The 14,408-nt window shown below is 55.1% G+C and overlaps 1 protein-coding gene across 1 annotated transcript in view; it reads right to left on the reverse strand.

The window, feature by feature from the left end:
* OXSR1 (oxidative stress responsive kinase 1) overlaps positions 1 to 14,408 on the reverse strand; it is a 100,345-nt gene that overhangs the window by 7,065 nt on the left and 78,872 nt on the right. The window contains exons 10-13 of the mRNA XM_062216207.1: positions 14,059 to 14,124; positions 9,973 to 10,095; positions 2,943 to 2,978; positions 1,653 to 1,799 (exon numbers count right to left, since the gene is read on the reverse strand). Of these exons, the coding sequence (XP_062072191.1) occupies positions 1,653 to 1,799; positions 2,943 to 2,978; positions 9,973 to 10,095; positions 14,059 to 14,124 (372 nt within the window). The remainder of the gene's footprint in view (positions 1 to 1,652; positions 1,800 to 2,942; positions 2,979 to 9,972; positions 10,096 to 14,058; positions 14,125 to 14,408) is intronic.

Genomic DNA, 14,408 nt, shown 5'->3' on the forward strand with positions numbered 1-14,408 from the left:
CAACTACAGACACATTTCCAGACTCCTGTACGCCACAGGGGTGGAAAACAGAAAACTAGGTTTCGTACTCTCCAAGACCTGCCCGTGTTCTCTCCGTCATCTTGGGGCGGTGGGGGCCTGCTGGGAAGAGCTCTTCTAGAAGGAACTGTGTCTGGGGGACAGTGGTGCAAGGCCACTTGTGCGGCTGTAGCAACATCGCCCGGCCAAAGGGAGCGAGGGCGCTTCCTAACCTCGAAGGAGCAGCAGAGCTGAGCTCTGTGCACACAGCCGAGAGCAGCAGTGACTCCTGGCGGCGAACCTAATACAGCCAGCCCAGGCACAGGAGCATGGCTCGTGCCACACCCTGGGGCGGCCTTCCTGCGAAGGCCGCTGGACACAGAATCCCTGCGATGCTGCCCCCGCAAGGACTCCAACTTCTGAAAAGGAAGTAACCGAAGTGGATCTGCTACCTTGGGAATAAACACCACAAATCTGGCAGCGTGGCATACAGCAACACACACCAAGTACGGCCCCCACCAGCTGCCTCCCAGGGACCCACCCAGCCTGGAGCTCCCACTGCTTGTGGCCAGGCTCACCCTCTGGCTTAGTCACCTCTCGCCAACGGCAGCACGCACTCTCTTTACATGGACCCAGGCCTCCTCGGCTTCCCTGTCTTTTCCCTCGTGGTGGGCAGAAAGGGAAGGAGTGGGGACAGAGGCCAGTGAGGTCAGCACGGCGAGGAACCGCGAGCGCCCAGAGCAGAGGTCTGGACAAGGCCGAGCACAAGCCGGCCCACTGGGTGCAGGAGGAGGAAGCCAGGGCGTTCATTCCTCTTTCTCTTGAGGAGGGAGCCCCAAGGGACCCTGCTCCCGAGTCAGTGCGGCACCCGAGGGTTCCAGAGCTCGCAGGCTCACGGCACAACCTGCCTTTGTCTGGAAGCTTCCAGAATACCCGGATGTGATGAGCTTGTGGGCCTGACTGCACCTGGGCTCACAGTTCACATTGCTCACTTTCACCAGATTCAGTCCTCACAGAATTGACAAGCACTTGTACCCTAAAGAGTCACTCAGAGAAGCCAGGAATGGGACAGAGTATTAGCAGGTAATGGAAATGGAATCGAGCGAAAGAACACAGCGCAGCGACGGCGCTCCGCGCTCCTCGTGACCTCCACCAGCCGCGTTCTAAGTGAGAGGTAATAATGACCTGGTGTAGAGCTGACGAGAAACTGGGCCGAAAGCGTCTACGTTTGCAACTTTTTCCTTGTTAGCTCATTCAGTTGCTGAAAAATCTCTAAGAGCCTAGTAAAACTCCCTTTTCTGTACACATTGAAGACTGTAAAGACATAATTCTAACTTGTTCAAAACCTACCAAGACATCAACCTGCACTTCATAACTAACACATGTATTATATACCAAAGATTTGTACGTTTGCAATATTTAATAAAATGTAACTGCATAATCTGGGGGGAAAGACTGATGTTGACTACAAAAACGAGTCAGACATTCACAATTATTAACTAGCAGGGAAATCAATGCAGTGGCCAAAACGCAGAGGGAAGGAAGAGAGGGCCCGCTGTTGGTATCTCACACGCAGAGTGACATCAGCCGTGTCCTGCGTGCACCCCGCTGCTCCCACCCACCGTGGGGGGCCAGAGCAATCTCCCTCCGCTCACCTGAGCCGTCTGTGCTGCTTCTGCGGGGGGCGGGAGAGGGACGTGAGTGGGCTGCGTGGGCATCTGTGCAGCTGGCTGAGGTAGACGCGCAGAAACCTGCTCCGGAACTTGCAGCAAAGTACCCACGGGCTCCGTTGTTGGAAAGAGCTGAAAGGGAAACACAGCGCTGTGGCTCCAGTGGAGCAGAGGGAGGCAGGGCGCTGCCAGCGAGGGGCGCCTCGCCCGTGCCAGGTGCAGAGCCTTGGGCTCACCACGCTGTTTCAACACATCGCTTCTCCCACCCCAGCCTCTGAGTCTCTGGGAGCTTTCTGCTTTGCTTTGCAGAGTTCCATGCCCTGGTTCACTTCCCCAATGCCAGCAACAGTCAGGCCTGGGCCAGGCTGAAGCCAGGAGCCAGGAGCTCCGCCCAGTCTCCCACGTGGGTGGGAGAGGATCGGGTACTTGAGCCATCACCACCACTTTCCAGCATCGACATCAGCAGGAAGCCACAGTGAGAGCAGAGCTGGGGCGCGAGCCACGCACACCAGCATGGATGGATGGGACGCTGCTACACCGAGCAGCCGAAAATGTGTAAGACGGCAATGGTATGCTATGTGACGTTTAACGTGGTCAAGCTTAAAACCAAGTCGCGAGCGTGAGAAGAAGCACGCGTACGCAAGAATCCTCACGCAGATACTAATTTAGACAAAGGAGCAAAAAGCTAGAGAGAAAAACTGGAGAATTGTACGATCTCTTCTCATTCAGTTCTGAGGAGTTAGGAAGCAGCCAAGGCAGGATAAGTTAAACGTGACAAAGGATCCTAAAGTGTCAGAGACTGAACAGTATTTCTTACACACGGTCCATGTGTGTCTCTGGCCAGCAAGGGTTAACAAGCTCGGGAGCACGTGGGTCAGGGGTGGAGGCCACGGGGGCAGAGAGCGGCTCTCCCTCCGCTAACTTCCCGCGGACCAAGTGGAAGACTCGGTCACGTGTAATCGATGCTCCCCGCCCCCCCCCCCCCCCCCCGGCAGTGGGAACAAGGAAGGTGACTCTAGTGCGAGTGCACCTGACAGGCAGCCCTAGCACACCGACACAGCAGTGACGGACAGACGCTGCCCGACAAGAGAAGAGGCCGAAAGAGAAAAATGGCACTTCTGGACGAATGAATGCAACAGGCCCACCCTGCACTCTGCAGCCCGGCAAGGAAGGAGGCCCAGCCCTTCATCCTGCTGCTACAGTCTCACTCCCGCGCCGGCACCCCAGCTTAACACCAAAACCCACAGACACACGGACGCTTTCCCAGTTACTTACCTCAGAATTCGTTAAGGATTCTTTCACTCGGGGAGACTAAAAGAAACACACACAAAAGGAGGTTTGTTAACTCACAGCTTACTTAGCAGTAGCCCCCAACCCAAGGGCCCCATCTCACTCTGATTCATAAACTAACTCGCCCGCAACTCCAGGGCAAGTGTCCCGGGGTGGGGGAAGGAACCCGTGCAGACGGCCTATAACGAGCAGGCCCACGTGCGCACGTGAATTCCGCCACTTGAGCTTCGCAGGCAAACGTGACAGCAGGGAAGTCACGTTCTTTCTGTTCATGAACACATGTGCATCACATCCCGGACGAAACCCACCCTTTCTTTCTTTCTTTTTAAGATTTATTTATTTGAAAGACAGAGTTACAGAGAGAGGTAGAGATGGAGACAGAGGTCTTCCATCCGCTGGTTCACTCCCCAGATGGCCACAAGCTGCACCAATCTGAAGCCAGGAGCCAGGAGCCTCCTCCGGGTCTCCCACGTGGGCGCAGGGGCCCAAGGACTTGGGCCATCTTCTACTGCTTTCCCAAGTCATAGCAGAGAGCTGGATCGGAAGAGGAGCAGCTGGGACTAGAACCGGTACCCATATGGGATGCCGGCGCGTCAGGCCAAGACTTTAACCCGCTGCGCCATAGCACTGGCCCCGAAACCTAACGTTTCAAGCTAATTACCCAACATGCTCCCAAAGCAGCGTAGTTCTTTTTTTAAAAAAAAGTTCTTATTTATTTATTTGGGAAGCAGAGAGACAAAGAGAGAGAGAGAAACAGAGAGAGATTGAGAAATTGAATTGATGCCACTGGCTGGTTACTCCCAAACGCCTACAATGGCCAAGACAGGGCCAGCCACAGGTGCGGGCTGGGGGCTCCGTCCAGGTCTCCCACGCGAATGGCAGGAGCCAGACTGCCTGCGCCTTCGCCACTGCTCCCAGGGTTTCCATTAGCAGCAAGCTGCAGCCTGGTGTCAAAGCCGGCAGTCTGACGTGGGTCACGGGCACCCTAACAGCAGCTTAACTAAGCCAACCACCCACCACGTGAGCCACCCTGACTGTGGGCGCTAGTGGAGAACACGAGAGACAGGGCTGAACCACACTGCGCGGAAATGTGCATTTCAAGAGTTTACCACCCTTACTCTTGGTGCTAGAGTTCTGGGGATCTGGTACACAGATGTGAGCTATCCAACAATAAAGAATGGCTGGAAGAAACAAATGGATACGCTAATACACGCTGAAGTCTCAGGTACCCTGTGTAAGCCGACATTTATGTGGAGATGGTCACTCCGTATCTGTTATATGAAAATCTACACTGCAGTTATTTGGTAAATTTTAATAGCAGAGACTCTGGATAGACACACTGCAGTTTCACCAAAAAACTCCTCTAAACAACCATCCATTATGTTAATTCTCTCAACACTGTGGGCTTAGTTAGATAGGTCACTTTAGCTTTCTCATTTCTCCAGGAAGGGAATTAAGGTTCAGGTCACAGGAGAGGTATCACAGTAAGTGGCCAATCCAAAACCATTTTTAAAAAACTTTGTATCTGGAAATGATTTCAAATTCACAGAAAAATAGGTAGAACAAAACCCCAGAGAACACCAGCGTATCCCTACACATCTTTAACCTTGTGCCTCGTCTGTTCCATTGGCTGCTCATTTTCTCTTTCTTGCTAAATGTATTTAGTCACGTGGGACAGGCTGGGCCTCTCAGGACTGCTTACCACTCAGAGTGTGTGCTTCCTAGGACAGGGATTGGCTCACGTGACACCCACTGCAGACCAGCAGGACCCCTCAGCCCAGCAGGACCCCCCTCAGCCCAGCAGGACACCCCTCAGCCCCAGCCAGACCCCACTCAGCTCCGACAGGACCCCACTCAGCCCCAGCCGGACCCCCTCAGCCCCAGCTGGACCCCACTCAGCTCTGACAGGACCCCACTCAGCCCCAGCCGGACCCCCCTCAGCTCCAGCTGGACCCCCCTCAGCCCAGCAGGACACCCCTCAGCCCCAGCCGGACCCCACTCAGCTCCGACAGGACCCCACTCAGCTCCGACAGGACCCCACTCAGCTCCAGCCGGACCCCACTCAGCTCCGACAGGACCCCACTCAGCCCAGCAGGACCCCACTCAGCTCCGACAGGACCCCACTCAGCTCTGACAGGACCCCACTCAGCCCAGCAGGACCCCCCTCAGCCCCAGCAGGAACCCCCTCAGCTCCGACAGGACCCACACCCCACTCAGCTCCAGCAGGACCCCAATACAGTCCCAACAGGACCCCACTCAGCCCCAACAGGACCCCACTCAGCCCAGCAGGACCCCCCTCAGCCCCAGCAGGACCCCCCTCAGCTCCAGCAGGACCCCACTCAGCTCCGACAGGACCCCACTCAGCTCCAGCAGGACCCCACTCAGCTCCGACAGGACCCCACTCAGCTCCAGCAGGACCCCAATGCAGTCCCAACAGGACCCCACTCAGCCCCAGCCGAACCCCACTGACCCCTCACTCAGCCCCAGCAGGGCCCCCCTCAGCTCCGACAGGACCCCACTCAGCCCCAGCCGGACCCCACTCAGCCCCAACAGGACCGCCCTCAGCCCCAACCAGACCCCCCTCAGCCCCAGCAGGGCCCCCCTCAGCTCCAGCAGGACCCCACTCAGCCCCGACAGGACCCCCCTCAGCCCCGACAGGACCCCCCTCAGCTCCAACAGGACCCCCCTCAGCTCCAGCAGGACCCCACTCAGCCCCGACAGGGCCCCCCTCAGCCCCGACAGGGGCCCCCTCAGCCCCGACAGGGCCCCCCTCAGCCCCGACAGGGCCCCACTGCAGACCAGCAGGACCCCCCTGCAGTTAGCAATGGCAGCACGACGCTCACAGCCTCACATCCAGCGCCGTGGACCCCTGCGTCCTGTACTTTTCCCTCCTGCACAGGCTGCAGGCCAGGGCCCCGGTGTGCAGCTCTGAGGAGAACACTCCCTCCATGCTGCCACGTCAGCTCCCAGGAGAGCGCCCATTCGCAGTTGCTCTCGTGTGTGCACAGATGCCAGGGAGGGAGGCGCACAGAGTACTGTGTCCTCAGGATACCGAAGAGCCACGGGCCCCTCCCTGCGGAGGTTAATTTTAATCATTTGGTGAAGTTTTCTGAAGGCTCCGGTACTTAGTGACTATTTTTCCCTTGACATGAAGGGCAGTCTGGGGGGGGTACCCTGCTCATCCAAACTGGCCCTGTGCTAGTGCCCGCTGGGGATTCACTCCTGACCCGATCTCCATGACGACGGTGTAAGGGAGCGCATCTCCCATGGTCCACGCGCTTCCACACTGACCGTCAGCACCTGCGGCCTCATGAAGAGTCATCCCTTTGTGCAGTTCACCTTCATATACGTACACCAACGTACACAACCGGTGTGCACGCGGAGACTCCTACTTCAAATTTACGTATCAGAGAAACTCCCATCTGCTGGTTCACTCTCCAACTACCCCTAGACGGCTTGGGGCTGCGCTGAAGTCGGAGCCAGGACCTCCATTCCAGGTCTCCCACGTCGGTGGCAGGGACGCCTGCTGCTTCCCAGGCAGGGTCTGCACCTGCAGGAAGCAGGGACCGGGGGCCAGAGCCGCGAACCCAACCCGGCACTCCTCTACGGAACACCGAGGGTGTTCGCCGGTATCCTCACCACGACAGACGTCGCCCCGGCTCTTGTAAGTGACCTGTAACTCATTACTGCACTGGATCATTGTGGTTAAACTGCCCCAGACTGGCCAGTGGGAACTCCACAGCGGGAAGTCCTTCACGCTGGCTCTGACGTCACCGTGAGGCTTTTGGTAAGCAAAAACTAGCAAGAGACGCCACCCCATTCATCTTACATTCTTCCCTGCCCAGGCCCCAGAACCAGCCATTTCTCGAAGGAACTCTGGTCCCTTTCAGTGGGAGGTGGCACTGGAGACGGTAACATGGGCGCAAGAGGAGGAAACACGCGGGAGGGCCTCACTCTCGTACACACACGCGCACCTTACGGAGGCTGGATTCACAGCCACACCCCGACCCAGACCCACCTCCCAGGATTCCTCCTCATCGGGCCCATTCCACGTTTCTATCTCTTGTTCTGTCCTGAGAATCCTGGCTCCCAAACATGAAGACATTCACTCACTCGCTCAGTACACACCTGTGAGGGTGCAGAACTGCTGCGGACATCCAGCTACTGAAAACGATCCTAACACAAGGAGACCCAGAGCTCCCCACGTCTTCTGTTTCCCCGAGCACTCTTCCCGAGACCACGGAAGGCAGTGGCCAGACACGGCACTCACAGACCACCTGCGCTGGTTCTCTCTGCACACCCCTTCGGGGTACTTATCCGGGAGCTGGCGTGCGCTACAGCAGGGTAAGCGGCTGCTGCCTGCAACACCCCACATCAAAGTGCTGTTCCCCTTCAGATCCAGCTCCCTGCTAATGTGCCTAGGAAAGCAGCAGAAGATGGACCAAGAACCTGGGCCCCTACTAGCCAGCTGGGAGACCTGGAGGGAGTTCCCAGCTGCAGGCTTTGGCATGACTTAGCCCCAGCTGTTGTAGCCATTTGGGGAGTGAACTAGCAGAGGGGTGATCTCTGTCTCTCCCTCTATCTGTCACCTGTCACTCTGCCTTTCAAACAAATAAAATAAAATCCTTTTCAGAATTATTTTTATTTATTTGAAAGACAGAGTTACATAAAGAGGTAGAACCAGAGAGAGAGGTCTTCCATTCCACTGGTTCACTCCCCAAACAACTGCAACAGCCAGAGCTGAGCTGATCCAAAGCCAGGAGCCAGGAGCTTCTTCCTGGTCTCCCACATGGGCACAGTGGCCTAAGGACTTGGGCCATCTTCTGCTGCTTTCCCAGGCCATAGCAGAGAGCTGGATGGGAAGTGGAGCAGCTGGGACTTGAACCAGCACCCATATGGGATGTGGGCTCTGCAGGCTGGGGCTTTAACCCGCTGCGCCACAGCGCCGGCCCCAAAATCTTCAAAAAAAAAAAAAAAAAAAGCCACTTATTCTGTGGACAAAGTGAGTAATTTTATGCTGTTTACATAGTGTTAAGAAAAAGCAACGATAACTGCTTCGGAACTATCACATTACAGAGCAGACACTGGAGAGCTACAACCTACAGCTTCCGCACGTGCGTAAGGAAAAGACTGCATCTGCACCTCCCGCGCTGGGAGGCCGAACTGCGGCGCCGATAGCTCTAGCCCCCTCTGGTGGCTGCACGTAACACTACAGGAGAGCAATGTGACAGAGCCCACAGTGAGCGAGAAAGGATGACAGTCAGGAAACTTGCCATGTTACATAGATAAACATTTACATTGTCATTTTCTGAAGAGCTTTCCCAGGCTAAAGCTTAACACATTTTTGCCAATTTTTCACTGGCAAAGCCTTTACAATGTGGCTTTGAAAAATGACTAGACGCAAAGACCTTATGGATAAACAAGATACAGAAACACTCCGAAGTATGAGTGATACAAACAGCAGGCAGAGAACACACTCACCCACTGTCCTACAGAGACAGAGCAGAGCGGACACCGTCCTCCCACACACACTCTGTTCTTGAGAACCAGCCCGGACGATCAACTTGAATCATTAACGTCAGGCAAAAGTGATACAACAAACAAAAGGAAGACGACTGTAAGCGTGTGCGCACACACACGCACACACACACACCCCAGATACCTAGACACAGCAGTGAGCAAGAACTCTGCCCTTCCGGTAGGAGGGTAACAGACTCCAGGGACGAAGCTTTTACCGCTAAGCCTTCCAGGTCACCTGTCTTCTCCTCTCTAGGGTCTAGTTGGCCATTAATCCCAGGTGTATGTGTTTCATCTCACATACTACATTCCACCTCTAGACTTGCATGATTTTATACACCCTAACTTCATATCCAGATGTGCCAGTTCAATATTCCATGCAGAACTAAATGGACCCCCATATAATAAAAAGTTGTTCAAGGAAATTCTGCCAGTAACAACGGCACTGTCTGTTGGGTTTGTGTTTTTCCCTGGAGAGGCAGAGACAGCTCCAACCTGCAGGTTCACTGCCAAACGCACACACGACCACCACAGCTGGGCCAGGAGGAAGCAGGCACAGGAACTCAGTGCAGGTGTCCCGCATGGTGCAGGGACCCAACCCCTGAGCCTCAGGGCTGCCTCCCAGCCTCTGCATTCGCAGAAGCCGGAGCCAGCATCAAACCCAGGTACTCTGGGGCCGGCGCTGTGGGGCAGCGGGTTAAAGCCCCGGTCTGCAGCACCAGCATCCCATGTGGGCGCGGTTCAAGTCTCGGCTGTTCCACTTCCAGTCCAGCTCTCTGCTGTGGCCTGGGAGGGCAGTGGAGGATGGCCCAAGTGCTTGGGTCCTGCACTCACGTGGGAGACCTGGAGGAAGCTCCTGGCTCCTGCCTTCAAACTGGCAGCGCTCCGGCCGTTGCAGCCAACTGGGGAGTGATCCAGCAGATGGAAGACCTCTCTCCCCTCTCTCTCCCTCCCTCTCTCTCTCTCTGCCTTTCTTTCTCTCACTGTGTAACTCTTTCAAGTAAATAAATAAATCTTTTTTTTAAAAAAAAAAAAAAGCTAGGTACTCTGATATGGGACATGGGTCTTAACAGGCATCTAATAATACCCCATGTGCCCACCCCGACTTGTATTCTTTTTTGAAATTTTACTTTCATCTATCTGAGGTAGAATGAAAGTGAGGCAGTATGAAAGAGAGTGAGAGAGAGGGGAAGAAATACCTTCTATCTGCTCGCTGTTCACTCCCCAAATGCCTTCAACAGCTAGGGCTGGGCCAGAACAAAACCCTGAGCCCAGAACTCCATCGCCGGCTGCCCTCCAGGACGCACTGGCAGGAAGCTGGATCAGGAGCAGAGTAACCGGGACTTGAACAGGCGCTCTGACCCGGGGTGCGGGTGCTCCAAGTGGCAGCTCACTCACTGTGCACAAGGCCCACCCCTGACCTTGTACTCCTCACATCTAGTTAGCTAAGCTGGACAAAAGCCACAGGACGGCGCTCTGCAGCACGGACAGGACTCACCCTGAGCTGCGAGATGGCTGCCTTCCCTTCCTCACTTTCTTCATCAAATTCGTCGTCGCTCCACTCCCAGCCTCCGTCCTCCGTCTTGTGAAGGCGGCCACTGGAACCCGGCACTCTCCGGACCTGCTCGTCAGGAAGAGACGTGGTTAGCACCGGGCGGAATGCTCCCTCGCGGCACGCCCCTTCCACCACAGCAGCCCTGGGGGAGGTAATCCCTCCCCACGACACATTTCGAGCCTCCCTCGCTCTTCCTTCACAACCTCCACCCTGTCGTTACTAACAGCTGACTGCTACACTTCCTACGTGCTTCTCCACAGCCCACGCCCAAGCATTCCATTCGCAGCGGTGACGCACTGTTAACCTGACTTGCGTGTCTCTGATAGCTAATGGTCTGAGCATCGTTTGTGTGTTTATTGGCCATCCGTCTGCTTTTGAGAGATTGCTATTTAGACCCTTTGCCCATTTTTTGGTCTCTTCATTTAATTACAGTTTTTTTTTTAAAGATTTATTTATTTTACTTGAAAGTCAGAGTTACACAGAGAGATAAGGAGAGGCAGAGAGAGAGAGAGAGGTCTTCATCCGCTGGTTCACTCTCCAATTGGCCACAACGGCCAGAGCTGTGCCGATCTGAAGCCGGGAGCCAGGAGCTTATTCAGGGTCTCCCATACTGGTGCAGGGGCCCAAGGACTTGGGCCATCTTCTACTGCTTTCCCAGGCCACAGCAGAGAGCTGCATTGGAAGTGGAGCAGCCGGGTCTCAAACTGGCACCCATACGGGATGCTGGCACTGTGGGCGGTGGCTTTACCGGCTACACCACAGCACCGGGCCCTTAATTGCAGTTTTTTATAGGTACATTCTAGATACAAGTCCCTTATCAGATCAATGATTTGCAAACATTGTCTTTTCACCTTCTTGATAGTGTCTTTTCAACCATAGAATTTTTTAATTTTGTTGAAGTCATTCTGTTTTCCTTTGATTGACAGCATTTTGGAGTCACAGCTAAAAGGCTTTGGCTATCCCTAACGTTCCAAAGACTTACTCCTCTGCACAGGTCACCCTTCTCACAAAGGGCAGTGACAAGGCCACCACGGATTCCTAAACCACAGATACAGCACTACATTCCATGTGAGGGGCTACAGGGTGTTCGACTCTCCGCACCAAAAATAATTTATTTTAAAGATTTATTTACTTATTTGAAAGAGTTATACAGAGAGAGAGAGAGAGAGAGATCTTCCTTCCACTGGTTCACTCCCTAAATGGCCACAATGGCCAGAGCTGTGCTGATCTGAAGCCAGGAGCCAGGTGCTTCCTCCTGGTCTCCCATGCGGGTGCAGGGGCCCAAGCACTTGGGCCATCCTCCACTGCCCTCCCGGGCCACAGCAGAGAGCTGGACTGGAAGAGGAGCAACCGGGGCTAGAGCTGGCACCCACATGGGATGCCGGCACTGCAGGTGGCGGCCGTGCCCACTACGCCGCAGCGGCGCCCCTCCCTGTGTTTTGGGAGCACCCTCCTGTGTTGTTAGTCCCCTTTAGTCCTTGCTTAGCAAGTGCCTTCCTGACGACCCAGTCATGATCGCTAATCTACCGCCCCTTCAGATTTGGAAGCTAATTACAGCTTTCACCGCTCCCTCGTCGTTCATGAATTGTGGGGTTCGTGAGTTTTTGCTTCGTGGCAGCTCTCTGAGTAAGTGCAGAAGGCTGGGAATAAGCAGGAGTCGGCAGGCGCTGCTCTGAGGCTCATTCTGCGCAGACACTAGCTCAGCGCGCCCCTCAGCCGGGACTGCTGCAGCTACAAGCACAACAGTTTCACATGCACGCACACCACGCACAGAACACCCGCTGTGCGTCAGGGCACCTCTGGGCCCCTGACGATACGGCCGCGGACAAACGGCAGTTCTCGTTCAGCTCCATCAGCACAGAACGGACTGCAGACGCCAGGCGTGCAAGCTCTTCTACGTGGGCTAACGGGGCAGAGACGGGAGGCTGCTGTCCTGAGGACGGGCGGAGGGAGGAGCCAAGTGCGTCAGCTTAGCAAGTGCTGACCCAAGCGGGCAACTGGCCAGGCCGCTTCCCCGAGAGACAGTAACTAGTTTGGGGTGGCGCTGTTTGTTTCTTGGGTTTGCTAAGTCCACAGGTGACTCTGCTGTGTATCAATGAGTAAAAAACACTTAGCAAAAGGAAGGAAAATGTACGGCAAGGGAAGGGCCTGGAGCAAGGGAGAACTTTGCAGGAGGTAAATTCAGGAGAAAGCAAGCTACAAACAGCAATGCTGCTGCGTCCCCGCAGCGCTTCACAGGAAAGGCGAGGCCGAACAGGCGGATTTGAGAATCCCACGCCGCAGAGCGCCATCGCGGAGGCGGACACAGCTGCCGTCAGGGCTCAGGGAGGCCCGCACTCCAGGTGTGCAACACACCTTCCGGGCCATCAGCAGCAGAACTTTCTGAGCAGTATCAGAACCTACCAGCAGCAGATCCACGGACGGGAATGAACCACTACTCCCTGACGGGCCTCCACCGCACCGCACGCATCTCACACACACATGCACACGCACAGAGGCCCAGGCCGCACCACTCACACACACACACTCAGGCACACACACGCACACAAGAGGCTCAGGTCCCCCACCGCACCCCTCACTCTCTCTCTCACACACACATGCACACGCACAGAGGCCCAGGCCGCACCACTCACACACACACACACACACACGCATAAGAGGCTCAGGTCCCCCACCACACCCCTCACTCTCTCTCTCACACACACAGACACACACACACACAGACACACACGAGGCCCAGGCCGCACCACTCACACACACACACACACGCACAAGAGGCTCAGGTCCCCCACCGCACCCCTCACTCTCACGCACACACACACACGAGGCCCAGGCCACATCACACACACACACACACACACACACGAGGCCCAGGCCACATCACACACACACACACAAGAGGCTCAGGTCCCCCACCGCACCCCTCACTCTCTCTCTCACACACACACACACAGACACACACGAGGCCCAGGCCACATCACACACACACACACACTCAGGCACACACACACAAGAGGCTCAGGTCCCCCACCGCACCCCTCACTCTCTCTCTCACACACACACACACACACACACTAGGCCCAGGCCACATCTCACACACACACGCGCACACACACACGCACACGCGGCCCAGGCCTTCACCGGTCCTTCCAGTCCATCAGCAGCACAAGCCCAGACCGGCCTCGCTCCTTCACACTGGCGAGGTCTGCTTGGAGCAGAGAATAGTGGACTGGGCAGATTCTCTCCCTACTGCTTCCCAGGTTCACAGAATCAACATGGGAGGGAAAACCCACAGACTTTGCCCAAACTGGGACCTTAATGCATCAGTCGCGTTGTGAACAACCTTCTTAGAAATTACTTATGTACACTAGGTTCTCTGGGGCTGAGTGAAAGCTGAAAAACTTGGTGCTAGGAGTGGGTACGCGGACTCACATCTGAAACTATAAACAGTAAGAAAACCAGGGCCAGTGCTGTGGCACAACGGGTAGAGCCACTGCCTGCCAACGCCAGCATCCCATGTCCATGTCCGATGCACCCCTTCTGTCCAGGTCCCTGCTAATGGGCCTGAGAACGCAGCAGACGAGGACCCAAGGACTTGGGCCCTGCACCCACGTGGGAGACCTGGATGAAGTACCTGGCTCCTGGCTCGGGCCTGGCCCCGCCCTGGCCATTGCAGCCACCTGGCGAGTGAGTCAGCATGGAAGACCTCTCTTTCTCACTCTCTTTCCAATGAATAATCAAATCTATAAAAAGATCATGTAAAACTGGAGCTCTGGAAGCAGTCAACAGGGCTTAGAGTTAATTCACTCATCACTCTGCCATTCCACTGATCGCACTGTAATAACTGGGCACAAGAGACCAAGGATGTCTGCTGAACGAATGTATTCATGCTTCCGAAAGGACTGAGAGAAAGGGAGTAACTTCCATGTATGTCACCACAGGAGTACCCAACAGGTGTGTTCAAATGTAAGAGGAAGCAAATCTACTCCAAGCAACTTCCCAAGAAAAAGGAATTAAATCTTCATTTACCTTTTTAGATCTTTCAGAAATGGTAGGTGCTCTCTGCAATATTTTTTCTTGAAGAAATTCTTTATTCTGGGCAGGAAAAATAAGTATTTTCTTACAAGAAGTTTTCACTGAACCAGAAACACTGGCAGAAACGGTCCCATCAATTACCAGCTGACAGTAACTATCTCACAAGAAGTACCAGCAGCCCTCCACCACTTGGCCTGGGGCTCCCGAGCCACCTCACCCCACGGCTCTGGCCGCTGAGACATGGTCCTCAGGCCCCCACGCCACGTTTCCAGCCACTGTCACATCCCACTATCCCACCTCTCTGGGAAATGAAGTATTTACTGATTCAGGAGTAACGGTCGAAA

This window comes from Lepus europaeus, chromosome 2, assembly GCF_033115175.1.
Source record: "Lepus europaeus isolate LE1 chromosome 2, mLepTim1.pri, whole genome shotgun sequence".
Taxonomy (NCBI): domain Eukaryota; kingdom Metazoa; phylum Chordata; class Mammalia; order Lagomorpha; family Leporidae; genus Lepus; species Lepus europaeus.